This window comes from Calliopsis andreniformis, chromosome 10 (genome assembly GCF_051401765.1).
Source record: "Calliopsis andreniformis isolate RMS-2024a chromosome 10, iyCalAndr_principal, whole genome shotgun sequence".
In the NCBI taxonomy this organism is placed as follows: domain Eukaryota; kingdom Metazoa; phylum Arthropoda; class Insecta; order Hymenoptera; family Andrenidae; genus Calliopsis; species Calliopsis andreniformis.
In genome coordinates, this window is record NC_135071.1 from 19,594,028 (window position 1) to 19,621,979 (window position 27,952).

Consider the following 27,952-nt stretch of genomic DNA (forward strand, 5'->3'; position numbering starts at 1 on the left):
AAACTCAACTAAACGGGAACATAAGGTACGAAGCAAAAGCAACGATAGAGAGCGATCAGGAACGAAGGGGACGGAGGAGAAAGAAGATGAGAAGGTGAAAGCCCTGAGTAGCAAAGAGGAAGATGAACCCCAGGAGATGGAGAGGGAGAAAACGTACGACGAGGTTTAAACTATCGAGAAAAAGACTATCGATTTAAACGTGCTGCACGAATTCTGGATTGAGAAACGAGAAACCCATGAACTCCGTCTGATCCAAGTTCATCATGAACAGCTTGTCCGTGGGTGTTAAGTCTGTCTTCTCTGAGGTGAACTGTTTGTCGAAGTTGCTCACGTCTTTGCGATGTTTCTGAAGGAAAACAGAGTGGAAACATTAAAACCCTTCTGTTTAATCGACACACAGTGATACTCACGATCTTTGGCTTGAACGGTGGCTGCACCTCACGGTTCTCTATCTTCTCCCAGTCGATATGTCGGAAGAACGCGTGACTACGAATGTCCTCTTCGCCCCTTAGACCACAGCCTAACCTCTTCGCTGGATTTTTCGTGAGGAACTAGAAGAAAATCCAGATTGCAAATCCTCTAATTTTATATCAAACAGACTAACTTAGAAAGTCACTCACTGCTTTGCAGATCTCCCTGGCTTCCTTTGATAGACTTTTCGGGTAGCTAACATTGTTGTCCGTGATGGCAAAGAACAGCTCGTCCTCGTCTTCTCCGTCGAAGGGAGGCTGGCCTACTAGCATTTCATACAAGAGTACTCCATATGCCCACCAGTCGACTGATTTTCCGTATGGTTGGTACAATACAATCTGTAACAATACGAGAAGATTTAAATAAGTATAGGGTTTGGGCCTAGAAAAGGCCCACATACTTCTTTCTGCATTTTCAAGAAATGTATTCATTATCCAGTGATTGGAGCAAGCAGATAATTGGGCCAATTACTCTAACTATCGACAAATTCAAGGAAACCAAGGGAAACTCACTTCAGGAGCTATATAATCAGGTGTCCCGCAAAACGTCTTAGTCGTTTTATCCCCGCTGATGCCTTCTTTGCACATGCCAAAGTCAGCGATCTTGATATGTCCGTCTTGGTCTAGTAGAACGTTATCTAACTTGAGATCTCGGTAAATGATACCGCGTACATGAAGGAAGAAAAGTCCAATCGCTATTTCTGAAGCGTAGAATCTACAAAAGAGGTACCATTTAATATAAAGAGCGAATTATAAAGTATATTCTGCGCAAGGTGGGAATACTTACACTGCCACCGGTTCCTTGAACTTGCCACACTGTTGAATTTGGTACATTAAGTCTCCTCCATTGACGTATTCCATTACGAAATACAGACGATCCATAGTTTGGAAGCAGGAGTGCAGCTGTACGAGGAAAGGTGGCTTCTGCGACAACGCCAGGACGCGCTTCTCCACCATGGTACACTCTATGTCGTCGTCCTGAATAATGATGTCCTTCTTCAGGATCTTGATGGCGTACAGCTCGTTGGTACCTTTCCTTTCCGCTAACATTACCTGGAATCAATTACCAAAATGAAGCAAGTGGTAGACAACCATGTGCACAATTGACAATACTCACTTTTCCAAAGCTGCCCTTGCCAAGCACCATGAGGAAGTTGAAGTCGCTCGCTCTTATCAGGTCGCTCTTGCCCATGTTGTGCGGTACCTCCTTGTCCTGAGTGGTCGTGGACTTCTTCGTGACTGATGTCTTCTAGAAATAAAAATGTCGTTTTGTCAAAATGCCTGTGAGACTTAAAATTTCAAAATCTGAAATTTGAAATTTGGGACTATGAAATATTAAAATCATGGAAAAATTCTTACAGAGGAACGTACTCGCATCTTGGCCTTTAATTCGGCAAGATCTACGCCCTCTTCTGGCACAGGTACATTGTAGTATTCTCCTTCCTCTTGAGTGAGCAGCTTGAACCATCCACTGGCAGGAGCTTTCATGATCTCTGAGACTCCAAAGGACAGTGACCCCATGAAATCGTTCCTGGACGTTCGATCCCAGTCCCATACCTCGATCAGAAGTCGTTTGTCCTTGTCCTCGGGTTTCAGGTCGCTGGAAGAAGAAGAAATTATCAGTTATCCAATCGATTGGGTCCATTCCTCCTCGGAACGACTTTCTGATCCAGTATCCTAAAATAAATCGTCACTTACAAAGTGATTGTCTCGTTCCACTCGGGGTTCAACGAGGACTTGATTGTCTTTGTTTTCTTCTTCACGCTGTCCGAATCTGGGATTAACTTCAGCTTGACGTAAGGGTCCGACAAGCCATTGGGATCCATCGGGATGAGGTTCCGACCCTCCTTCACTGTAATCACGGGGTCAGACGGAATTCCTCGCGTTCTAAACGCAAAAGCAAGTCACCCTCTACGAGCCCAAGCAGCGAGAGAGAAAGGGAGAGATACGTCTGTGCAATTGGGCTGATAATAACCATCTAATAATAAAGATCTCGCATTCGCCGAGACTTAGCTTCGTTATAATACTCCGCTGATGTCGTTGGGAGACGTTTGACGGTAATGTCGATAAATCGACCTCCAGATATTTTTAATAACAATCATCGCGGGAAAGCGGTGGGAACACTGAATCCGTTTACGAACTATAAACTCATTTCGCATACGGTCGATCGAGTCGGAAGCCTATATAGAGCAGAACGGATTATCGTGATCTATAAATAATCATGGCCCTATAGCTCTTCATGGCGTTTCAGTTGTTAGAACATTTTGCTAATAACGTGCCATCATTGCTGTGTTTTCTAAACATTGCCTTAGAACCATTGGCAAACAGTTCTGTTTCAAGAATTGGAAGTTAAGTATATGGACTAATAAGAATTTATAGATGGTATACTCGAATATTTAAATACTTGAATATTTGAATATTTGAAAATTTAAAAATTTAAAAATTTCAATATTTGAATATTTGAAAATTTCAATATTTGAATATTTGAATATTTGAATATTTGAATATTTGAATATTTAAATATTTGAAAATTTGAATATTTGAATATTTGAAAATTTGAAAATTTGAATATTTGAATATTTGAATATTTGAATATTTGAATATTTGAATATTTGAATATTTGAATATTTGAATATTTGAATATTTGAATATTTGAATATTTGAATATTTGAATGTTTGAATATTTGAATATTTAAAATCCCTTTCACTCTCCTCGTTGGTCGACAGATCTCGAGAAACATAATCCCAAGAACAAATAATCAAAGTTGAAGGTACACAAACGCTCACACATTATTTGATTACACGATATAGGTGATCTCCAAGAAAAGACGTACCTTCCACGGTGAGCTTGTTTCCAGAACAGGTGATGTTCAAGTTTATACGACCACGTCTCTCGGTGTGGTCGCATCCACAGAGGTTTGGCACGCTCTCCTCGCATCTTTTGTGTACGTTCATGTCACATGCTGCGTCATTAGATCAGGATCGATTATCATCATTGGCTTTCGGTTCTCTGACAAGTAGCGTTGCAACCATAGACTGGCGGCACGATTTTTTGCCACCTTTCTTTTCAGAGTCTTGGTTCGAGCAGCGGGGTGCAGGACAGGCACGGTTCTTTACGCGTTTCGCTCTTCGCTATCGGATTTGCAACTGACAGGCATCTCTTTTCTAGTTCTACTTCGTTTATTGTCAACGACACGTTCTTAACAAGACGGGAAGACTTCTTCTCTGTTCTCTTCCCTTCAACCGTTCTATCTTGCAAGATCGAGACTGCAGCTGCACTCCAATAGCGTAACACGAGACTCAACGACCAATCTTTCTGAAATCATGCTCGGGAGGATTCGTTCGTGCTTAAACCTCAAACTAATGAATATTTCAAATCATCCAGGGACCATCGATCGTCCATATAAAAGGCTCATCAGATCCCCCAATTTGTTGGCCCAAAAATTAGAAGAAACTCAAATGAGACACTCCATGTATGAGACTCTTCAAGCTCTAAACCATGTGTCCCCCCAAGTACTCGAAAAGTCAACTGTGCGAAAATCTGCATACACTGAAATTTGTCGATTCTAAAAAGTGAAAGTACCGAAAATGGAACATGGTCGATCAATGCTCCTTCCAGAGGTCCACGAGTGTTAAACATGGTCGACATACGTGTAGAATCGAGTCAGATCTAGTGGTTGCAGCCGACGCGAGTAATTATCGCGCGGTCGAGACAACTTGCAAATAGTGTGCAATTAAGTTGCATGACGGCCAGGGGGATGTATTATCCGTTACCAGCTGCAGGGCAAATCTACGGTGTGCATACAATATATATAGATGTAGGGGTACGATAATTACGAGCATGCAGGACACGACAGCTACGTGTAACACGTATATGCACTATCTAAACAGGTACCACATCGTAGGAATGTGTCCTATGTACAAAAACGCTGCAGGGGGCATTCTGTGTCACAAAATCCTCTAACACTGTGCGCTGGGGATGGTAACGAAGCGACGGTGAGCGAGCGAGGAGCGTATAGGCGAATAACGATGTCTGGTATATGGGATACTCGACCACAGACAGGGAAAATTTCATTAACTTGAGAGAGTGACTCTGGACTCTAAAATGAGAATGGTGCAATTTTGATCGAGCGTTTATTCGTTAATTATGATTCAAAAATTGGGAAAAATTGCTTGACACTAGAATCCCCTAATTAAGTAGCAGAATCTTCAGTGTGAAAATTGTGTAACAGGTGTCAGGCTATGAAGAGCAATAATTTTGTCATCAGAGCTACTACTTTAGTTATTTTTACGTTATCAGATAAGGGAGCAGTTATGCTCAACTATCAGCACCAATTGAAAGCCTTAGACCAAACTTGAAACACAAAAATGATAGGTTGAGTACAGTAATTATATTTAAGAAATAATAATATTACTTACAAATTATCTACTGTGTTATTTCTTATATTTAATTACTGTATTAAATCTGTCATTTCTATGTCTGAAGTCTGGTCAGTAGTTGTCGATCAGAGGTGATGATTAAGCGTGACTGCTCCTTAGGAAACAAAATTGCGGCACAAAAGCAATTTTCTTATTCCCCAATCTTCGTCTTCTGCTCAAGCCTAGAATCACTCCTCAAGCTTCCCTCCACTCGTAGCCGAACAGCCCATATGTGTACCGTTTCCAATAAAAGCACAGCTTGTCCAAGCCGTGGACTTCTATGGGGCCATAACTGTGACACGCAGGTTCCCCTCTTCCTTCGAAACGAGCTAAACAAGGGGAAAGAGGACGTACCTTGCAGTCTGTTCTAACAGTATCCTGGCACTTTGCGCTTTTACGTGGGAAGCTCAGCAGGGGGTAGAAAACAGACAAATTGAAAAGACGAAGAAAAAAGTGGAGGCGGCCGAAAGAGCAGCGAAACCTTTCCCGAATTGTAATCGCCTTCTGGGTCGTAAGCGTTCGCTCCAGAATCGCTGGCTTCGAGGGAACGATGAACGAAGGGTGAACGGGGGTGGAAGAGCTCCGTCGTGGAACCTTTACGCGAGAGGAACGATTACAGGGGTCGAAATACTGCGGGTTCACAGAGGAGAGAGAATTACGAAAGGTCTGTGCTTCTTTTTCAAAGCACGGTACACTAACGAGCGATTAAACAGCGAATCGATTACAGTCTACTGCGAGGCGTCTTTATTAAGGACTCGAGGTCACGGGCTTGGGAGCATAGAAATGAGAGTGGCTACTACACGAGGCATTCCCTCTCGATGAGAGCTGGAATTTCATTTTCGAGTTAATCCTCCGAGGCGATTTGACGAAATTGGGCACAAGAGCTTTCTAGCTTTTCTAACTCCACTTTGCTGGGGTACTTGGCGAAATTAAGCGGTATCGATGTACTGGAAGAGCCTACGTATGTTGGGTATATAAACGCAAGATCGAAGGGGCTGTCGATCGAGAGCTGAAGACGCGGATCGAGAAGGAGAGACACAGCTGGTTCTTTAATTTCAGCAGTTTTTGTGCATTCAGAGTGATAATAAATTGATAAGCTTTCAAGGTTAGTTATTATTAGTGGAATAATTGAAGAACTCGTAAGAAAAACCGCCCTTGACAATTTTTATTACTTCTTAAGAGAGGAAGAAAAATATTGTAGCATCCAGAAGCCAAGATGATAAACTCCATGTTTTGTAAAAATTTCATTTCACCTTGATCGTTTATTTCAAGCTGAATTTTAAAATATTTATACTTTCTCTATTTTCTGCTTTATGGAGTCGATCAGTTTACACATAAGAGAAATTAATATTGCATTTCTATGTTCCATTTTATCCCGAATCTCTTCTCTGATCATCAGAATACATTCTCATTGAAAAGCGCTGTTTTTATTACGAGGTCTTGAATTTTCTCCAATTTTCTATCATCAGTCTCCGCACATCCATCATTCCGTGAAATTGTTCTCCAGATAAATTCAGTGGAAATTGATTAAAGCTAAGAGGGAGCCAGCTGCGTCCTCTATAAGCGAAGAGGGGCGCGAAACGCTCGCGAGGTCTAGTCGTTTAGCGAAGATATATGGCGAGCTGAGTTCGCTCCACTGGCGTTAATATTTCTTAAATACCTGAACACTTAAGTCCCTGATGCGAGATACCGTGAAGCATCGAGCCGCAGTGGTCGCAGAAGGTCGGCGTCACGTAGGTGAAAACCTCCCATTTGTGTGCGGTGTTCAGCTGGGAACAAGAAAGATGGGCCCGAGGGAACCCAGTTCTTCATTCTGATCGAGACTGTCTATAGGTCCCACCTAAGCGACTCGAAGCTAAAAGCCCACTTTTTCTCTGTAAAGCTCGAGGAGACGACAGAGACACGACAAACGACTAGCCTTTGCAGAAGAAAACTTTTACAATTTTAAAATGGTTCCATCCAGAAACCACAAGCCTTACAAGCATGTGAATAATCATTACGAATGATTAGAATTTTGTTAAAATAGTCTCCTTTATTACAGTACTAAGTAATTATTCTGCTACTCTAAATACAGTGATAGTAAAAAAGGGTGACTAGAATTTAGTTAAAGTAGTCTTCTTTCTAATCCTTCATAATGTTTACTCTGGTTTCTATTTCAATGAGGATCGATCCTGTCTCAATGACTCTGTTCCAAAAAATGTTCAAGATAGTTACTTTTGGTCTCTGGTTTCATGGATCCTGGAACACGCTCAGAGTAATCACTCTCGAAATTCGATTGAGCATTGTCTACGTGGACCGAAAAGGCCAGAAGAGTATAGCCCTCAAGAAAGAAAAGAAGAGGAAGAGAAAGGAAGAAAACTGGGCCTTTCGCCTCAATTTTCCAGGCTTTTCTTCCGTCTCGCAGACTCGAGCGTTTAATTAATTTCCACGGCACTCTTTTTCCGACCCGTGCTCTTCGCTCTTTCTCTTCCCCGTCTCGGCACTCGCGGCATCGCTGTAGGTGTTCCATCTTGCCGTAACAGCTCCAACTTTCCTACAAAGTAACGAACCCTCTCCGAGTAATTTGTCTCCGTGCCTTGGACTCGTTCGCCTGCTGAGAACGAAAGGTGTCGGGGGAGAAACGAAGAAAAATCGACGATATTACGAGCCTGAGTCGTTCGCCTTTCCCTCTCGGAGAACTGTTCGAGTACGGGCCACTTGTTTCATTGAATAATCGCGATCGCACGTGTTGGACGACTTGAACGGAATTTACTTAGCGTGAAGGCTGTCCCTCGTCGTCTTCTTATCAGGAGGAACCATGAATTTACTGATTACACCCTCGGTAGTGTAAGGGAAGTGGTCGACAACAGGTGTCAGAAATTCTTAGGGGCGATTCTGCATACCAAAATAGGATAAAAATGAAGGATGATGAAATTGTATTTGAAGCGTTGTTTCAGAGTTATTAGTCATTTAAAAAATGTTTAAAATTCGTATGAAGTGAGTCTGACTGGAGTCTTATTCTACTGCTAACTTGTAGTAGTCAGAGTGAACACAGAAGACTCAGTAGAATAAACCTGAGCCAGACACAGATGGATCAATAAGTTCCAAATCAGACACACCAAAGTCAGTGAAATAAGACCTATGTCAGACACAGCGAAACTAATTTTGTCATTCTTTATTTTCGTCCTATCGTTTCATGCAAGATCACCCTTTAAAATTTCAGACACCTGCTATAAAACACCCTGTATAGTGCTGCACTTACGTATTTTCTTGAAACGAGTACAGCACCACACCAAGTTGCAGACACATTTAGAGGCTCCTGCTTCAAGGGGATTGCATAACACATCATTTGAGTGGGTCTCGCTTCAGTAGCTATCTTGCTATATTTCGGTGAGGCACTATACGTATCCTCGATGGACAGAGAAACCGAGTACCGCGGAAGTAATTACAGTAGGACCTCGGTTGAGCCATTCAACACCCTGTTAATGATCAATTCTTTTTATCTTTCGCAGAATATTATTAGGGGAGTCTCTATGATTCATGGATAATTATGACTCAGTTAATCGAGATCCTACTATATAGGGTGAACGAAAGATTTGAAGAAAGATCTCAAAACGACGAGGAAAAACTATAGTCTTGAAAAGTCGAAGAAGTCTATCATTCCAAGATATTTTATCATTTCCGCTGTTTAATCACATCATGCTTTCTTCTACTGACTTCTTTCCTAAAATCAACCCCCCACGAGCACCTACAGTTTCCTCTATTTTCCTACAGCTTCTTTATTTTGGCTAACTAACATATTTCCAACGACAGATACCATGTAAAGAACTCACTAATCGCGCAGCTAATTCTACCAGTGTCAAGGGTCCCCATGCGTTCGACCAACATGTGATGGTCTCGTGGCAAGGTTCCTGGACGCTCGACTATGCGCTCCCATATCGAGGAACAGCTACAAGGGAAAACTAGATTATGTGTCGCGTAGAAACGTAAGTAACGTAACGAATAGGCTCAAGCCTCGTCATCCAGAAGCCAAGCTTGAAACAAGCACCTTGTGCACGACTATACCGCGAACACGCCAACGGACAAGGCAGACTTGGTGCACACACGATGTAGAAGAAGATAACAAACGAGGAAAAGAGGTCTGTAAACGTGTGAGTAAGGAAGAAAACGTCTCACGCGAAACACATCAACAAGTCGAGATAAAGAAAAAAACGGAGAACGGTGAGAGTGTGGTTCAAAAAAAAGAAAGAAGATGCATCTAGCGATGGGTGCATCGGCTGTCGAACGATGGGATCGTTCGAAGGTGACACAGAGAGATATAGAGAATTGAATTGCGTCGTTCCCATCGCTAGATTCGTCACTACGATCACAACAGAGGGAAACGGAGAGAAAGAGGAAGCGAGAGAGAAACAGAAGGCCAACTATATTCCATGTTCTCCCATGGTCCCACGTCCCGTTTTTCCTTTCCCCTTTTCGCTATTCACCACTCCGCCCTGTCTTTCTCTCCCTCCCTTCCCTTTCTCCCGGAAAAGTAAATAGGTACACGTTTCTGTGCGCACATAGAAATAAATCTGTGTGTGTGTGTGTGTATGTCCGTGTATATGTGTATGTATGCGTGTTAATGCGTAATGTCGATACACACGTCTCGAGACACAATGTGTACACATATACAGAGAGAAAGAAGTAGCGAGCTTTGCTCTGAACAGAGCGGATACGAGGACCGGAAAAGGGATCAGGACGAAAAAGCCTCCCGCCATAGGACGTGCACGGTGCAAGCTCGTGGAAAGAGGACGATGCTCGATTCGCTGAGTGATTCATGGTCTGAGAGTTGTGCAGCGATTTCTGTATCTGCGGAGCAACATTTTTCGATGAGGGAATCCCCTTTGGAAAAGTGACAAATTCCACTGTCATGTAATCCCGTATCTCGCGATTCCTTTCATCTCTATTGAAGTAAGATAGGTGACCATACATTCGCCAGTGGCTTGAAATACCCGAGCCATGAGAAATGTATGGACCAGTTGTGGATTCATGGGGAAAAATGGGAAGCCTGAAGAAATGGAAGATTTGGGAAAATGGAAAATCTGGAGAGTCTGGGGAAATATGGTGATATCTAGTGATATCTGGGGAAATATAGTGGTGTCTAGAGAAACCTGGTGATATCAGGGGAAATCTGGGGAACTAAATATGTATTTATTTAGAAACTATAAATGATTGAAAACCTTATCATGACGAAATTGTGATCGCCTATCTTACAAATTCCCAGATGACCCTAGAGTGCACAAGAATCGCTACCTCTCGACTCACAGATCAGCCAGATAGAACAATGTCCTTTGCAATGAATGATGCGTCCCCGTGCGTGTGGAGAGAGTAATAAAGTCCTCATTGCGAGTAAAAAAGGCTACTCGTTTTTTGCTCTCCCTTCAATACTCGAAAGTACGATGGAAGTTAGGGCGAACATTGCGAAGCTTCCTCGAATAACCCTCTCCTCGACCGTACTTGCAAAATGCTTCGCTAGCCAGATCACTGCACACGCACCCCGATAGCCAAGAGACGGCCAAGCGTCGATTCGCGAAAGAGTATTTACAGTGGCGGGGTGGGAAGACAGACAGAAGTGGCGATAGTGGTAGTAGAAGAAGAATAGTAGAACAAGATTAGAAGAGAACGAAGTTAGATTAGAGGGAAGAAAGACGAAGACAAAGCAACACCACGAACAAACGGTGGGCCAAAGAAAGGAGAAAAAAGATAAGTACGATCAATTATACATATGTGCGACAGTGTCTGTGTCCATTTTCTTTTCGTGTGTCTGTGTGCGTGTGACTGGTTGCGTGTTCTCGTTTTTTTCTTTCATTTTCGTTGGTTTTAATTATGATACCTTGGCACTTCATGCCCTGGTGGATGACACCATACAGAAGACTACCGCAATGATCGCAGAAGGTCGGGCTGTTGTACGTGTGTTGCTTGAATTGGTGCTTCGTCCGCGTGTCCTGCGTTATTACACCATTACACCGTGCACACACACGCAGACTCTCGGAGGGGAGTTATGGCGCGGGGACAGTGACAAGGGGATTTCACGTGGACCAGGGATGGGATCGACGTCGGCCAATTTCCCTGATACCCAAGACCAGTCCCTCGCCAAACGAGCTTAAGAACTTTCGACATCATAGGCAACCGACTTCTACCCTCCCCAGGACAGCGACGAATGGTCCAACAACAGGAAAGAACAGGGCTGGTGGACCGTGTCAGCGAGTCTCGCGATCCTATGACCAAACGAACTACGTCGCGTCCATTAAATCGTCGACGGTACAAACAGCTTTTAGAGTCCAGAAGCGACAACTCGATTATTCCCCAGACCACCTTGTTAAGGGTAATTGAACGCGTCTCGATAACCGACACCCAAACGCGTCGATCCTCGTCGTTTGTTTTCGCGGCTGTCGACGCTGACTCTCGAGGACAGCGATGACCCCCGTCACTCAGCTACGAAGCGATTCGAAGTTTCTCAAGACTAGGAAGGTATGAAACACTTCGAAGCGCAAGATTCGAAGCTAGAGATCCTTGAAAGTCTTGTATGACAGCTGGAATTTTTCTGACTTTAATACTTTATCTTAAAAATACGGAGATATTGAATTATTACTCAGCTCTCGAGAGTTATCGAATCCCTCGAGAGCTTGAAATCCACGAAGACTTTGAAGATTCAAGATGTAACAAAACCCGAGATTCAAGACTTGTCAAGACTTTCAGGAGTCCTAAGCTTGGAAGCATGTTCGAAGTTATTCCAATTCTTCGTCATATGTACAGATTCGAAGCGACTCGAAGCGACTGAGTTGTCATCGCTGCTCAGGGAAATTGACGAGCGATCGGAGGGTGGGAGGTTGAGGTGTAGAGAAAGAGTCATCTTCGAAGCACAGAAGCACGAGGAAATCAGCACCAGGGCCAAGGAAGACGCTAGGACATTGATCGTTTTAGTCGAAATTTCCAAAAGTAACTAAAAACCACTTCCTTCCGCGGTAGACGGAGCGACGTTCGCCACTCCTCGAGACCCCGCGCGTCCAAGGAGTCTGATACGACTCGAGGAGAGTCTGAATAATTTACTCGAGTAGCGAACGTCGCTGCCGCTGGAACGATACGGGCGTTGCAACGAATCTTCTTGTATTCGTCCGCATAATTGTTCCGTGTTACAAGCGTGGTTAAACGAAGCGCAGAAAACGCTTAGGCCAATCGTGCGCGGTGCGAGAAAACGTGGAAAAATATATAGCTCTTAGCCCCGGGTGTCCTTTCTCCGTTCGCTCCAGCCGAGGACCTTCTTGCCCTTTATCTGGTTACCTACTCATCTCATGGCTTTAACGACTCGTTAGCTCGTTACCCTTTCCTTCCTCTGACTACCACTGGAACCAATCCATTCCCCCTTCACGACACATCAGTGCCCCACAATTTGCTCCAATTATCGCAAGCTGAATATTACTGCACGTTTGAACGAACATCGCGCATCGGTCGATTGGGCCAATTCTCAAAACAAGAGAAAGTAGAATTCCTGGAATTGATCGTGTCGTAAAAATACCTCGCGGTCGACAGAGACGACCTCGATGTCTGATTCATTGTGATTCTCCCTGATCGATTCACGCACTTGGACACATTAGCGAAATGTTTTTTATTATCGACGTTTGACTTTTCTATCGCTAACCTGACGCGCTAAGTGTGGCAGCGTGAAGTACCCAGTAATCGACTTTGACTCAGTTATGAATATTTTCCGCGTGTTTAGTTTAAAATTAAGGATCTAGTTTGGAAATTAGACCACCAGACTGGTGCACTTAAGCATCTCTTTCAATTATGATAAGACAACAAATATTTTATGTATGATTGATATAAAAGATCCAGGAAAGAGGATCTTGATCTTGAAAGAGTGTAAGCCAGACACAGTAAAATCAGTAGAATAAGCCTTGAGTCAGACACAGTAAAATCAGTAGAATGAGCTTGGAGGAGTCTACCACAGAAAAGCTAGTAGACAAATGCTCACCATTTTTTCTAATTAGTGTACCTATTTCATTTCCTTAGCACACTTTTTAAATTTTCTTTCATCCCCACTTGCATCTCCTCCCACTCAATCACTGGGTACCTCAGCCTACCACACTGCTGACAGCCCGCTGTCAAACATCTATACCAACGCCACAAAAACGAAAGACGTCGATTCACGTCCCTCGTCAGCAACGCGTTAACGAGGTTCCAACGCAGTCGGTCGTCGATGCTGCTCCTCTGATCGCTCGACGCATTCCGTGCTCGCGTTCCTCGCTAATTAGCGCGCATTTAGTCGAGCACGCTGGCGAAGAAGCATACTCGGAGTCCGTCTCGCAGCAGGCGAGCTAACGTAATCTAATCAACGACCGCGACAGGCTCGACAGCGTTCGCGCGCTTCGATCAACCTCGACGTCGGTGCACCGCCGATGCTAACACCTCGTCCCGTCGCCTCTGCTCTGACGCCTTTTGCGCGAGGAAAGGGCCACGCAAGCTTTACGTCCCGATCTTTCTCTCCCTCTTTCCTGCGAAACGTGCATCGCTCATAGAACGTCCTCGGCTTGGAGCGAACGTGAGAAAGGCGCGAGAAAACTGCGTCGAGATAGAAGAATGATAAATCAAAAGAATCGTGTGGAACGATCGATGCGTATGGTCGATACTCACGTCCGAGTCGGCTCCTTTGTCAGCTCCAGGGCACGTGAAAGTCACGTATTCGTGGCATCGCTTGTGCACCACGAAGCTACAGACTGAAACACAAGCAGAACTCGGTCGTCCAGGTTGCTTTGGAAGCTCGACGATGCACAGGCGGTTCCGAAAGACTGTCTGACCACGAAAAGTGATATTTTAGGTTGAGAATGGATCTGTAGTTGCAAGGCACAATAATCTGAGTCATATATTTCTGTTTTCCAGGTAGAGATATAGCAAAGCTAGTAGAATAGGTCCCAAGACAGACACAGAAAAGTCAGTAGAAAAAGCTCTGAGACAGGGACAGTAAAATCAGTAGAATAAGCCTCGAGTTAGACACAGGAAAATTAGTAGAATAAGCCGCGAGGAATCTGGCACAGAAAGGCCAGTAGATTAAGTCCCAAGTCAGACATACTAAAATCAGTAGAATAGGTCCTGAATGAGACATCTCACGTGTATTTTAGATGTTTTCACAGCAATTAATAACTGGAAAGCACTGATCTAAATATATGATATAGGTCGTTTTGCCTTGCAACCACAGACGTAATATGAGTGGTCACAATAAGAATCCTCCAAGTTTAAGGAATACACCAACTCTAAAAATTGACTAATCAATAATAGGTAATTCTGATTTTTTCGCAAGCAGGCAGCCCTTCCGGAACACTGTGCAATGCTCCATCTTTCTCATCGATTCCGCCTTACCTTGACATTGGTATCCCTGCTTCCCGAACCCCCTGAAACAGAAGATTGCCACCCAATCAGTGTTCAAGTTCGTTCGACAGGTAATTGGATTCAGGAACTCGATTCTCAAGTACCTAAATCATGAGATCTGTAGTCAGATGACAAAACCTGATATCTCGCAAGTTTCTAATTCTTCTCAAGTTTAAATTGAAACCATTAGGTTTACTGTCTATTAAAACACACCCAGAAGTCATGAATTGTCACCTTGCTTTTTTCTTAAGCTACTTAATATACAAGTACCATTTTTTGCAAACTCGTAGATCTCACCTAGGTGTACACGGATCAGTCCTTGTCTCGATTTGAAAAAAAGATGATGTATCAGGTGTTGCCATCTGACTACAGAGGCAGTCAGAGGCGTTTCCAGCGCAGCTGGTTAAATGCGCGAGTTAAATTAAGTGCGGCGAGCATGTAACGCGACACTCGGCAAGGTTACCCAACTTCGCTGTCGTAGACGAGTGCCAGCAGCATCGTAGAGACGACCCTTCCTATATTTTTATAGCGCGTACGCGTAGAACGCCGCGCGACACAGGCGCAACACGTTTTTATATCAGCGTGAAAGAGTCGCGACAAGGCCTTCGGAGCGGCTGACGCGATCACAATGCAGTTCCCTCTTTCGATAATTTCAAGGAAAGCTGAGACAAGTGATCTCTGGACCGAGAGTCTGCTATTCGAACGTAATTTTCGCAGGTGTCGAGGAAATTAGATCTGTTCGAAAAGTAGGACACCTTCTGGAGGAAATGCCGCTTCAGTCTTTGGCAAACCCTTTAACAATCAGACACAAAGTTCCACGATACACTGACTAACGTTCTAAACGTACTAGAAGTTGACTACAGATTTCTCTGCATTTATGCAAAATTTCAATTTGCAAAGAGTACAGAGAAAATAGAATCCATAGAGTGTGCAAAAATGTATAGAATATTAGAAGTTGCGTACACTTTGGCCCGATGCATACAAGCGATATTTTAATGCAGGATCTCGCTGCGATCGTATATCTGTCTTCATTGTTTATAATTGGGAGAAGAGAGAAGAATGATCGCAACGAAATTTTGTGTCAAAATATCGCTCGCGCGCACTGGCTCTTTATGTAATACATATTTTTAGGACGAAAGGAATCTGTAATTGGACTCCACTTTCCTGGCTGTGTCCATGAAACTAGAAATTTGCATAAAAATTCGCAGTCCAGTTGCCTGCTCCCAGGAACTCAGCATGGTGACTGGGAACTTTGCCCCAGCGAAGTGACTCGTTTACGAGGAACTTTATTTTAATAAATAACAAGCACTAACTTTTTCTCCAAGTTCGATTGCTCTCTGACCTGGACACGAGTGGGTCAACCGAGTCATAGAAAATAAAATACAGAAGAGGACTTTGGAAGCACTTGGTGAAGAAGAATGTTAGGAATACAGAAGTATTAGCTGCTTGCAGTAGTCTAAGCCAAAGCACATTTTCAACGTCGACCTTTGTTTACGGCCTCTACTGAGCGATGCTTCTGAGTTGGGCCGTCGATTAAATCAGCTTCAACGAGCAGATCAATATTTCAAGGCAATCTGCCTATCCACCGCTCTCGTTCGATCGTTTCGGCTGTGCCGCGGTCAGTATCGATGCGACCAATACTTTGAGATCGTAGTTAATACTGAGATGAAATTGTAGAATAAAAATAGAAAGCATTCTTTTGGGATACTCATGTCTATACCTTCACTGACATCTCTGCCTAATTATAGTCCCTTTCTAATTCTCGAACCTCTTTACGAGTAGACATTACAGAAGAAGAGAGACTAGGGCAAGAAGAGAGAGGTTGCAATGGAGCCAGGTGACTTCACTCACCCTCAGTACCTATTTTGAAGGGGAAAAAGGCTGACAAAACGCGAGGTTTAGAGCAGAAAGGGGACGATGAGCAGAGGCACGCAACAAATTGCCATAGGGAGAGGGTAAGGGCGAGTGGAGTACAAGAAGAAGAGGATAAGGGAAGGAAGACCAGGAAGGGAGGAAGACGGAGCAAATCCGCTATTAGCCTACATTGCTTGGAAGCTTAAGTCGAGACGCGCGTAGTTCCACGCTGACGTGGATGAGCTTCGCATTGCCAACAAGGGAACTTTCTCGAAAGTGGACACCCCCACAGGCAAGCTACCTCGAAGCGAGAAGTCAGGTCATAATTGTTTGCTGGAAGTCCATCAACGATTCATCGGAAACGAAAGGCGATTGATCCTACTCAGCGAAACTTTGCCCTTTGATCGCTCGCGATGATAGAACATGGACAAGCGAAGCATGAAACGCTGCTTACTTTCGAATTTTCAAATATTTAAATATTCAAACAGTTCAATATTCAAATATTCAAATATTCAAATATTCAAATATTCAAATATTCAAATATTCAAATATTCAAATATTCAAATATTCAAATATTCAAATATTCAGATATTCAGATATTCAGATATTCAGATATTCAAATATTCAAATATTCAAATATTCAAATATTCAAATATTCAAATATTCAAATATTCAAATATTCAAATATTCAAATATTCAAATATTCAAATATTCAAATATCCAAATATCCAAATATCCAAATATCCAAATATCCAAATATTCAAATATCCAAGTATCCAAGTATCCAAGTATCCAAATATTCAAATTTTCCAAAATTCAAAAATTCAAATTTTTAAATAAATCTAATAAATAATAAATCTGTCTACCCAAAGAAATATTTCTTAACTTTGTTGTATAAAACAGATCAGTTAAGGAGTATCAAGATCCAAAAGAACCTTATTACTGAGCAGACATCCACAAAAGATTGAATTCCCGAGGCAACTGCTCGTAATCCCTCCCAGCCACCGTATGCTTCGGCTGCTCCAACGTGCTTCAAGAGCAACTGGGATACCCAGTCGATAGTTTCTATTTTCAAGGCGTCATGCGCGTGTTTTCCACGAGCCCCCTTTAGAAAGTCAAAGTCGAATTAGCCAACCTTCTTCCCTTAATCGTCCCACTGTAATTATAGATAGAAAATCTGTTTTGAAAAATCTCTGCACGACGCAGCTTGAGATCCAGATTAAACTCTATCATTCAGAGCGGCGGCTGAAGCTCGAACAAAGAATTCTTCTCGGTCAGCACCGATTTTTATGGCGAAATTAGCTCAATTCAAAGCGAAACCCGATACGTGGCTACTGTGTCAGCCGAAAGAGTGGAGAGCGGCGAAAGCAGAGGCAAAAGAGGAGGAGGTGAAGCGCAATGGAAATTCGCCATGCTTCGAATACAATTTTCCGCTGTGACCCCGGCGACGCGATCGATCGACGGTAGCCCGGAAACGAAGGAAAAAGTGGCTGCATCGCTCGAGAGCGGATTCGCGAAACATCCCGTGGAAAATGCCTGCATTCAAAGCGAGGGAATTTTCTGCATAGCGATGCAAAGTCGACCCGATGTTATTCCACTAACCTCGTGGATACGCCACTTTCGCGACAGACAGTCAACCAAAAGATCAGATCGCTGCGATTTTTTATAGCTAAGTTATAGCACTTCAAACTTGTCAATGCATTTTTACAGCATATCGGCTAACGTTGAGAGATGATAAAATGCAAGGGTTCCTTTAAAGTGCTGGAACTTTGCGAAAAAAAATCGCAGCCACTCGATCTTTTTTTTAAATTAAAGGGAAAGGTTCGAACTATATGCTCCTGTAAGTGTCATTCTCGAAAAAAATTCTATCAAGTTTATGCATCGCGTCAAACTTTGCAGTTTGTTATATAGAAAATTGCCAAGTTTGACGAGATGCACAGACCTGCTACAATTTTTTTCGGGTATGACACTTGCAGAAGCATAAAGTTTGATCCCTCCCCTTCGATTTAAAAAAAAGATCAAGTTGTTGCGATTTTTTTTCGCAAAGTTACAGCACTTTAAAGGCACCCTTGCATTTTCTCATCTTCTGACATTACCCGATGTGCTGTAAAAATACGAGGGTTTCTTTGATCTGCTGTAACTTTGCGAAAAAAACTCGCAGCGAGTTGATCTTTTTTTTAGATTAAAGGGGAAGGTTCGAACTATATGCTCCTGTAAGAGTTATTTCCGAGAAAAATTCTAGCAAGTCTGTGCATTCTGTCAAACTTTGCAGTTTGTCATATAGAGAATTGCAAACTTCGACGAGATGCACAGACTTGCTAGAATTTTTTTCGAGAATGACACTTGCAATGGCATAAAGCTGGAACCTTCCTCTTCAATTTAAAAAAAAGATCAAGTCGCTGTGATTTTTTTCCCCTAAGTTAGAGCACTTTAAAGTGGCCCTTGCATTTCTACCTTCTAATGTCGCTATTAGGCGCGAGCGAATTTCTGCAATGTGATGCAAAGTCGACCTGATGTTATTCCACTGACCTCGTCGACATGCCACTTTCGCGACAGACAGGCGACCAATCCGTCAAGAATCGAGTTATCGGCTAACGTCAGGTTAAAAGTACTTTTTAAAGAAATCCAATATCGCCAAATCATATTTTCGTGCGACCAGCGCTGAAACCTCGTCAGGTTTCCCACGTCTCCTGCACGCTACGCGTCACCCACGCTTCTGGACTTTTCATCGCAGAGCACTTCTATAGACAATCGAGTACAGCGAAACGCTTTGTCCCAGACTAATTGGGTCCTCTCGCTTTTTATTGATTTGTCACTCGATAGATCCCTCCCTACAGATGCCCAAAATTGCTCAAATATATTTTATTCAATTTATTTTTCCCAGCGAATTTACATTATTGAGTCCCGTTTTTCTTTTCAGTTTCCTTTTCACTTTTGAAAATTGAGAACAGCTGAATTTACAACGAGTATACACACGTTTTCTTTTTTAATAACGTAACTACTAATCAATTTTCTATTAATGCCTCTGGACCTCAATGGGTTATCTTCCCAAAAGAATAATTAGACACTCGAATCTGAACACACTGAATGATCTACCCAGCCTCACAAACGCAGTTTTACATTCTCCTCCACCAACCGCTGGTCAATAAGCTTCCTCCAACCTCCTAACGCACCCTGCTTTTCAGAGTGGCGACTGTTTTGCAACAGCACGTGGAGCGGCAAGGTATCGAGCTTCGATTCGTTCCCTTCCGCTGACCCAGTTCCAGGAGGAACCCTTGGCTCGACAGCCTCGAAAATTCCCGCGTGCCAACGAAAAGACCGCGAGTCGTCCGCGCGAACCTTTGGATCTGGAGCGGGTCAGCTCGCCATCCAGAGGTCCAGGGGCCTCGTCCACGAGCGTGACAGAAGCCACTCGTCTGTTAGTACCGAGTCGAGGCTATCTTTTTGCCTTCTCTCGTAGGTGGGCCAGGCTGTTTGCGAATGGCGAGCGAAAAATAGTAGGGTCGCGTCGAGGATGCGTGGGCGGCTGGTTGATGCAACGCGGAATCGTTCGAAGGTTTCGGGACCAACAGGCGGTTGATGCTTGGCCAGTCGCCAAAAACTCCCACAATTATTGAACGTGTCTTTCTTCTCGCTAATTACGCGACGCGAGCTGTTTCGAAGCTGTCAGCTGAGGCCTCGCTGGCCTGACAGGATGCACGGAAACAGAGACACATAAATGGGGAATGTTTACGGGCGTGTAAACATTTGTACGTGGAGTATTATCTATTGACAGAGAAGGGAGAGGTGGAGATAGACTTCATAGACACCTGTATTTTAAATAAGAGTATCTGAGAGAAAACCAGTTTTGTTCTTTGAATTCCGTGATGACTATTTTACTCTTGATGTTTTGTATGGATTTATGCGCATACATTATGCATTTTGTACCTACTTAGTCGATTCTCAGTGTTGTTTGACAAGTTTTGTCAGGGCTTTTGCAATAATCTTGAAGAACGTTTCTATGTAGAAAAGCAGTATTCTATTACAAATTTTTGTTAAAATGTAACTCGTGTCCTTAATGCCTCAAATACTTCAAAGTACTGCTTTCAAACAAATCACTCTACACCCTTGTCAATCAAAGGGACCCCTATCCCCTTCGTTAATTTTGTATTTATATACTCTGCACGCTTTGCTTGGAAAATGACAGAGTTCAAAACAGTATATTCATCAGAATTCACCTACTCGATATAAGGCTACTTCAAAGTTACACCATCCTCGAAAATTGCGTTTCTTGGCTTGTGTCGTTTTCTAAGCAACCGTGCAAAATGTTAGCTAAATAGAAGCTGTGAAATAGCGAACACGCGTCTGAACACAGGGTTCCTGTTTCTGTTCGTGCAGGCATCCCAAACAGAATCCCGCAATTGAGACACGGTGGGTCAACAACAAACAGCGAGAGGGATACAATACATCGAGCACTTGTTCTGCGTCCCCGAAGACGTTTCGAAGCCGATCGTTTCGCTGGCTTTGCGTCGCGAGAACAATAAACGGGGGATCGAAAGTGGTCGGTGGCATTCGGTGGAGAATTCAACAGGCAGTTCGCGTTGGCCTTCAGCCAGAGCACGTTCGCTTTCGTGGGAGGTGCTTTTTTAGATTGCGTCGCGACACAACTCGCCCCGAAACGACCACACAGACGGATAATTATAAAGCAACGATTCTGTCGAAAATGAAACCGCTGTGACAGCTCTGACAATCGAGATCGAATGGATTTTGGCGAAACGAGCGCTCGACGCAGGCGCGGTCAATGACACGACTGGATTCTCCTGAATTTCTGAGGAATGACTGGGATCAGTGGAATCTGCGTCCTGATATTCAATTATCCCTGGCGGGGATGAAGGGACATGGAGAAAATACGGCGTCTATCTTCTCGAAATGTCGGTTCTGTAACTCTAACGTAAATCGATTGCGATCTGGAGCTGACGCCAGAATCCTTGCAAAACAAGTTCACTCCAGGTCTCCTCTTCCTGTACGAAAAACTTGGCAACCCCTGCTGCAGTGATTGCAATTTTGGATGATGTGAAATATGGGGCAATTATACTGACGAAAAAAATTATGGCATGGAAGACTTTTGGATAAAAATTGGCTAACTTTGACTGACGATAACTCAGCGAAAAATAATCCCAAGCTCATGATTTTTCTTTAAAACTGAAGCCTAAAATCTCTACTTCAAGAAACTGTATCCCGATTTTGAGTTTAGTGCAGCCCTACCATCGTGAACCCTTAAAACTGAGACCATGCTTGTCATACTGAAAAATGCGAAATTTGACAGGATACACAGACTTGCCAAAATTTTTTTCGAGAATGACACTTGCAGTGGCATAAAGTACGAACCTTCCCCTTTAATTTAAAAAAAAAATCAAGTCACTGCGATTTTTTTTCGCAAAGTTACAGTAGTTCAAAGAAACCCTTGCATTTTTCCACCCCATCGGGTAGTGCTAATAAATGACAAAAATGCAAGGGTTTCTTTAAAGTGCTGTAACTTTGCGAAAAAAAATCGCAGCGACTTGATCTTTTTTTTAAATTACAGAGGAAGGTTCGAACTTTATGCCACTGCAAGTGTTATTCTTGAAAAAAATTCTAGTAGGTCCATGCATCTCGTCAAACTTTGTAGTTAGTCATATAGAAAATTGCCAACTTTGACGAGATGCACAGACTTGCTACAATTTTTTTCGGTAATGACACTCATAGGAGCATATAGCACGAACCTTCTCCTTCAATTTACAAAAAAGATCAAGTTGCTGCGATTTTTTTTCGCAAAGTTACAGCACTTTAAAGTAGCCCTTGCATTTTTGCCATCTACCGTCGGCATTGGCGCTATGTAAAAATGCAAGGGTAACTTTGAAGTGCTGTAACTTTGCGAAAAGAAATCGTAGCGACTTGATCTTTTTTGTAAATTAAAGGGGAAGGTGGATACTTTATGCTCCTTCAGGCGCCATTCCTCAAAAAAATTGTAGGAAGTCTGCTCATTCAACCAAACTTTGCCATTTTCAACATCATTATTTACGAGTAAATATTTAGTCGAATCCACTTACAAGGATGTCAACTCCAATTAATTGACCGAAATATCATAACTAGTGGAACGAATCAACTGGATTTCTGTTACATGAACGACCTGGTCATCTGAACCCACTTATCCATAAATAACTTCATATAAACAGAGTTCTACTGCAGTAGGAATTGAAGAAGATTGCCACTACAATAACTGAAGCTTCCCATATTTTATACAAACTATTCCCTCGACAGATCGTACAGCGTTCTACCATGTGGAGGTCTTCGATCGACAGCCCAAAAATATTTTCACCGATCCAAAAATAATTGGTTCGTCGTTTGAAGGCTCTGACAAAGTACGTTTATCTGCTTCCCTCGTCCTTTCCAATTTATCGTCCCTTGCACCATGGGTTTTCACAAGCCCAACCATATCGAAACCGATCGATTCTATTTCCTCTGCTTCTGATAAGGGGAAACAGGTTCTCCAATGAACAGGAATAACTCAGAGAGATTTGCATTCATGGAATACGCGCGTTTGCGTGAGGGGATTGAAACCGACGTCGTCTAGACTCGAAACGAACGTTTCACCGAATCAAGATCGTTCGATTTCCTCTAGACGCCTTCCCTAACATCTCACCCGTGTAAATGAATTTCCAAGCCACCGGAAAGATCCCATGGGACGGCCTCATCGCCGACGGGACAGTTATAATCCAGCAACTTTAATCCTCGTTTCCTAGCAGGTGTTCGCGACCACGCTCAACCTTCCACGTTTCAATTTTCCAAGGATTCTCATCTGAAACTGAACCCTTTTATTTTAACGATCACGTGGATCGCGTAATTTTTCGGCGACTAGAAACTGGGTGGCCCGGTTCCTAAACTCGACGAATGTTACCAGCGTGAAGAAGCTCGAGGGACAGTAATTCGTGGATTAAAAGGAAACTTGACAACGTTCGTTTCCGCCTGGCTAAACTCGACAACATTGACTGGCCTCTGTCAGAGTCGACCCACGTCAAGTGAAGACTTCCGTGTAATCAGTTCTAGATCGACAGATCGATGGGAGTAGAGAAGCCAAGCAAACAGGATTCCACTCCCTGTCTTCTTTTTCCTCTGTTTAAGACTGTTGCGTGAGCGCTGTTTCGAAGATACGTTTTTCCTCTGAAGCGATTCCCCTCGAACTGAACGCAATTTCATACATCGTTGCTCGAGCAAGTGAATCGCTCCTCGTTCCCAGTCCTCGTAACGTTACCCCAGACTAATGGAATTTAATTCCATTATATCGCCAGCAAAGTGGAACGATAAAACTGCTAGTTTTCGTGGATACGTTCCACGTGGGACGCAGCTAACAGACCAGCCTGTTTGAAAAACCCGTGTAATGTCTCTACAAAGGGGAAAGATTATTCTGGAAGTACAGGGGGAACGATTCGATCGCGTGGTTACGGCCGCAGAACACGAGTAGTCGGCGTCCAAAAGCTGATAAAAGAAATTTCGTCACGCGAAACCACATAACGCGATAGCAACTTACGGTTTTAAATACGTCACGCTCGTCGATCGGGACACGTGAGTCGCGAATAGAAGCCGTACGAGCTCGCGCAGCAGTCGCAACCAATCCTCCGAAACGTGATTTCGTCCTGTTAGGTAACCGAACACGGAAAACGAAGCTTTTCTAAGGAGAGAAGACTCTCGGTGCTCACCTATGCTACGTCGATCGATGCTCGTTTGCTCTGCTCGTTAGCCTGTCTAAACTTTCTCTATGAATAACGCAGAGTCTGATCCAGAGTTTCGCTGGAACGGGAGGAAAAAGGCGAGCCGAGGGTCGAGGCGTGCGTTCGTCGCTTCTGTTGCTCTGGTTCGAGTCGGATCGGATTGGATCGGATCGGATAGAACCGAATAGGATCACGGTTAACCGCATTTGTCACAATTTAACCCAATTACCAGGCGATCTCGTTATCCAAATGAAACTGGAGCGAGCCGAGGGTATAAAAGGAGGATCGAGGGTTTCGCGGGTTTTCGTTGCAGTCTCTCGCGAGAACGGAATCGTCGGACATCGGAAACGTCTGTTGCGTCCGTTCTCAGCGGTAAAATCGATGTCAGCGAAACAAGTTAGTTTGGTTAGTGGGTCGCGCGCTATTGTGCGTCAACGCCAGCAGCCTCTGCGTTTCAACAAAACGTAAATGTTATAGTGACCGTGCTATGGGTTAGTCGTTGCCTTCCTTGGAGCTTCACGATACTCCAGGGGCTTCTGTTGACCCGTGGCATAGTCGAGTGGGACCAGTGGAGGACCTTAGGCATCCTTAGGTTTTGGACCTCTGGTCTTAGGAGGATCTCTTATGTTTCAAAGAGACTCTCCTCAAATTTACAAATTTTTCTATTTAGAAGTCTCTTCAGACTTTCTAATCTTCGAGATACCTTGAAACAGGAAGATCTTAGATCTTCTTGAAGCATAGATCATAGAAGAGCCTTCTGTACTTCAACACAGAACTGACTTTAAATTTTCAAATTTTTCTGTTTCCAAATTTCGACTTTCGAATAGATTCTATTTTAGGATGCCTACAAACTTTTCGTTTCTCGAGCTTCACTTCTCCCGTCTTGAACTTCTAAATTTTCAAATCTAATTCCTGGTCTCAGACTCTTGGAACTTTTCGAACTCTTTAGTTCAGCTCTGAGTGGCATCTTGGGATAAAACTACATCTCCACTGAGGCAACAAGAAGGAACTTTCTCTTGCTGTTCCACGTATCTTGAAAAAGTTGCCACTTGTTGTCTAGCTGAATTGTTATTTCTCCAAGTATCTTCGTGTTTCTCTTACAAGATCCAAATACTCTTCAAATTATGTTACTTCAGTGTGAACAAACTATTTCTCTATGTTCGTATTTCTTGGAAACACTTAAGAACACACAGCAACAAGAGGTGACAGTATCTTCCTCGTTGTTGCTTCAGTGCAGATATAGCTCAAGGATTAACTGTGCCACCAGAAGCAGCTTGAACCATGCTCTACAATCCCGATGACTCGAAGTATAAATGCAAACACGAGGAACTTGATCACCTGTCATGTTAATCATTGCACTCACGAAATCAAGTATGTCCACGTTTGGTCCAGTTTTCTAGGACACCCCAGTGAAGCATGAAAAATGGAAACCTCGTGAAATATCGTGTTCCCTGATTGACCTCTCGTTTCTAATTCGGATGAAGCGTGAGCATCCTCAAGGACAGACCGTTTAACCATTGCTCTGGCCACTCTGTCGGCCGCTAGCCGCTGGATTTACGTATCTCCGCGCGGAGAGATAAAGAGAGATCGAGTAACTGCGAACTCTGAAACGACATGTTTCCAGGAACACTCCAAAAGGCCTGGATGACTGAGAAATGGTCGAAACGAGTCAGGAAGTGACGAAACAGGAAAATTTGGCACGTTCAGAGATGGGTCGTGAGCCTGGGTTTGACCCGGCTCGATGCCCCTCGAGGTGAAACAAGCAGAACAATCGATCGAGGAGGAAAAACGAAAGAGTACAGAGGTAGATCCGCGGGAAATCAGCGTGTTTGGAAAAATGAATGATTTCAGCTGCTTATACGGAGAAATGGAATGACTGACCTGCGTCAGTGAATATGGAGCGATCTGCAAACACCAAAATGGCTCAGGCGAGGAGTACTGAATATTAAATGATCATCGAGAATCTAATAGAATGTAGATACAAATACGCTTCAGAGCACAGATAACAGTTACTCGTGTTAATAAACAGAAACATAGAGAAAAGGTGACGTTAGATTTTTTAAAAATCAAACAATAATAAGCGATCAAGTATCTTCGATCAGAAAATATAGTAGTCGACATTTTTCTACATTCTACAAAAATAACCAGCACTGCAGGGAAAAGAACACCTAAACGATCTCTCTAAACTCCTCGCAGTTTAGAAGCCTCAATTTTTTAACGTCATATATAAAATACAAATCTCACATTCAACATATGTTTCTATCGATATATGACATATTCCCCATTCTCCTCTACCAGTACATAATACATTCCTCCTTCCCTATTTTCCCCAGTATGCAACTCTCATTGTACACTCGCTACTAAAAGTATTCAAAAACAATCGTACAATTGATTCCCCTACAGACATGCATCAGAGACAGACATCACAGACAGACACCACAGACAGACACCGCACACAGGACACACGAGCCGAAGAAAAGAAGACTGTCATCGGTGCGGGCCAATTGACGAGGTCCGCGCCATTCGAGGCCTAAACGCCTAAACACTCGAAAGCTTGTTACTGAAAGACCGACTCACCATATGAAGTCCTTGCAGTGGCTGCAGAAGGTCGGCTGCTTGAAGAACCGTGGCATGAAATTGTGGTTCTTGACGACGTAAACATTCTTCTTCTTGAGGGCCCCCTTTCGGCCGCGGATCTTCTTCGCGAACGCAGTGTTCGCGTCCGCGGGCCCGAGGGAGTCCTCCGCGTTGTTGGCATCCTGGTCGTCCGCCATCGCGAGCTCGTGTTTCTACGAAACGCAAACGGTGCTCTGAACGGAGTATGTACCTCTGCGGGCCTGTTCGCCGCTCGGACACTTCCGCGTCACTCTTCCCCGCGGCCTTCTCGCGACTGTCACGCGCGCGCACAGCTCGTCCCTGCCTCGGCTCGTCTGGCAGCAGAGCGAGCCGACCGAGCGGATCGACGGCGACGGCCGATCTTCCGTGACGCAGAGGATCCAGAGGGTGGGAAGGAGGGGAGAAGACTCGCCGACACTGGGGAGGCGAGGGAGGAAACGAAGGGGAGCAAAGGCTGACTGGCTGGTGCACGCGGCAGCTGGGGATCGAAAGGCTGGTCGGAGGTGTCGCGCGACGAGCAGCAGGTAACGTTCTGCTCGTGACGGCTACCGAAGACGAGCACGACGATCGCGACTCTGCCCGAGGCCGCCACCGCCACGGTTCGCTACCTTTGCCCCTCCCCTCGACAGCCTCTTACACCACCTCCACCTTCCCCCTTTTTTCCACCTCTTCTTACCTACTCGCGCACGCTCGCGACCCCCACCTGCGAGCCCCGCTTTTCCTCCCCCTACTCCTTTTTTCCTCTTTCTCTGTTCGTATCTCGTTTCTCGATCGCTCGACCATCCCTTCTCTGCTACCCTTTTCCTCGGTACTTAGTGTTGGGCAGCAGAGGGGAATAAGGGGGAAAGTGGTTCGAGTTACGTTTTCTCGAGATTCTGCTCCCTTTTTTTCGTGCCTGGCTTTTCCCCTCTTTCTTGGATTTGTGGACTCTCTTGTCTCTTCCTTTCTTCCCACCCCTTTTTCCCTTTTCTCGTAATATGCAGCTCCCTCCCTTGCTCCCTTTCTCTTTCCTTTCGCTGGCCTAGGGTTTCCTTCTTTATCGTTCCACCTTTCTCTCTCTTCAGGCGGCCGATAATTTTAGATTCTCGGCGCAGTGGCTCGGCACTGCCACTGCTCAGCCTGCGCCGCGCACTCGAATATCGACATCCGAGGACCGCGAGAACCGCGAACAAACGCGACCTCATCGAAACCCCGAGGGATAGTTCAAATTATCCGGGGAGGGGAGAGTGAGGCATATGCAGCGAATACCTACCCCTGATGTCAACTCTTCCTCCCCTTTCTCTTGGACTTCTCCTTCTCTTCCTTTCCTTTCGACCACTTTATCGCCACTGTTTTTTCAAATCCCTCCAAACGCAGAGCCCTCGCTGTTTTTTACTATTCGGTATTCTTCGTATCTTGATCATTACTGGGACCATTTCTACTAAAATTCTTGAGCATTAATATACTACTGACAATTTCATAAGTAGCTTGCAGTCTATCTTTGAA

The 27,952-nt window shown here is 44.0% G+C and overlaps 1 protein-coding gene across 12 annotated transcripts; it reads right to left on the bottom strand.

Moving 5' to 3' along the window:
- Positions 1–146: 146 nt before the first annotated feature.
- Pkc53e (Protein C kinase 53E) lies at positions 147–27,850 on the bottom strand. 12 transcript variants are annotated; one of them, XM_076388001.1, is made up of 14 exons: positions 27,720–27,850; positions 26,429–26,640; positions 14,262–14,293; positions 13,539–13,621; positions 10,741–10,852; positions 3,305–3,433; positions 2,169–2,322; positions 1,830–2,070; positions 1,588–1,719; positions 1,258–1,523; positions 984–1,185; positions 621–809; positions 411–551; positions 147–346 (listed from the first exon to the last, which is right to left on the bottom strand). In XM_076388001.1, the coding sequence occupies exons 2-14, from the start codon at positions 26,623–26,625 to the stop codon at positions 194–196; spliced, it is 2,031 nt and encodes a 676-aa protein (XP_076244116.1). In that variant the 5' UTR covers positions 26,626–26,640; positions 27,720–27,850; the 3' UTR covers positions 147–193. The 12 variants fall into 12 exon arrangements, with proteins under 12 accessions (XP_076244116.1, XP_076244122.1, XP_076244120.1 ...); XM_076388007.1 differs by lacking the exons at positions 10,741–10,852; positions 27,720–27,850 and adding an exon at positions 6,550–6,658 and having other exon boundaries at positions 1,842–2,070; positions 26,429–26,768; XM_076388005.1 differs by lacking the exons at positions 10,741–10,852; positions 27,720–27,850 and adding an exon at positions 6,550–6,658 and having other exon boundaries at positions 1,588–1,716; positions 26,429–26,768.
- Positions 27,851–27,952: the final 102 nt, after the last annotated feature.

Coding starts and splice junctions, on each gene's coding strand:
- Pkc53e (XM_076388001.1), bottom strand. CDS start 26,625: ATGGCGGACGACCAGGATGCCAACAACGCGGAGGACTCCCTCGGGCCC. Junction 14,294..26,428: donor CACTGCAAGGACTTCATATG/GTGAGTCGGTCT, acceptor CTTCTGTTTCAG/GGGGTTCGGGAAGCAGGGAT. Junction 2,071..2,168: donor TGGAACGAGACAATCACTTT/GTAAGTGACGAT, acceptor TTCTTCTTCCAG/CGACCTGAAACCCGAGGACA.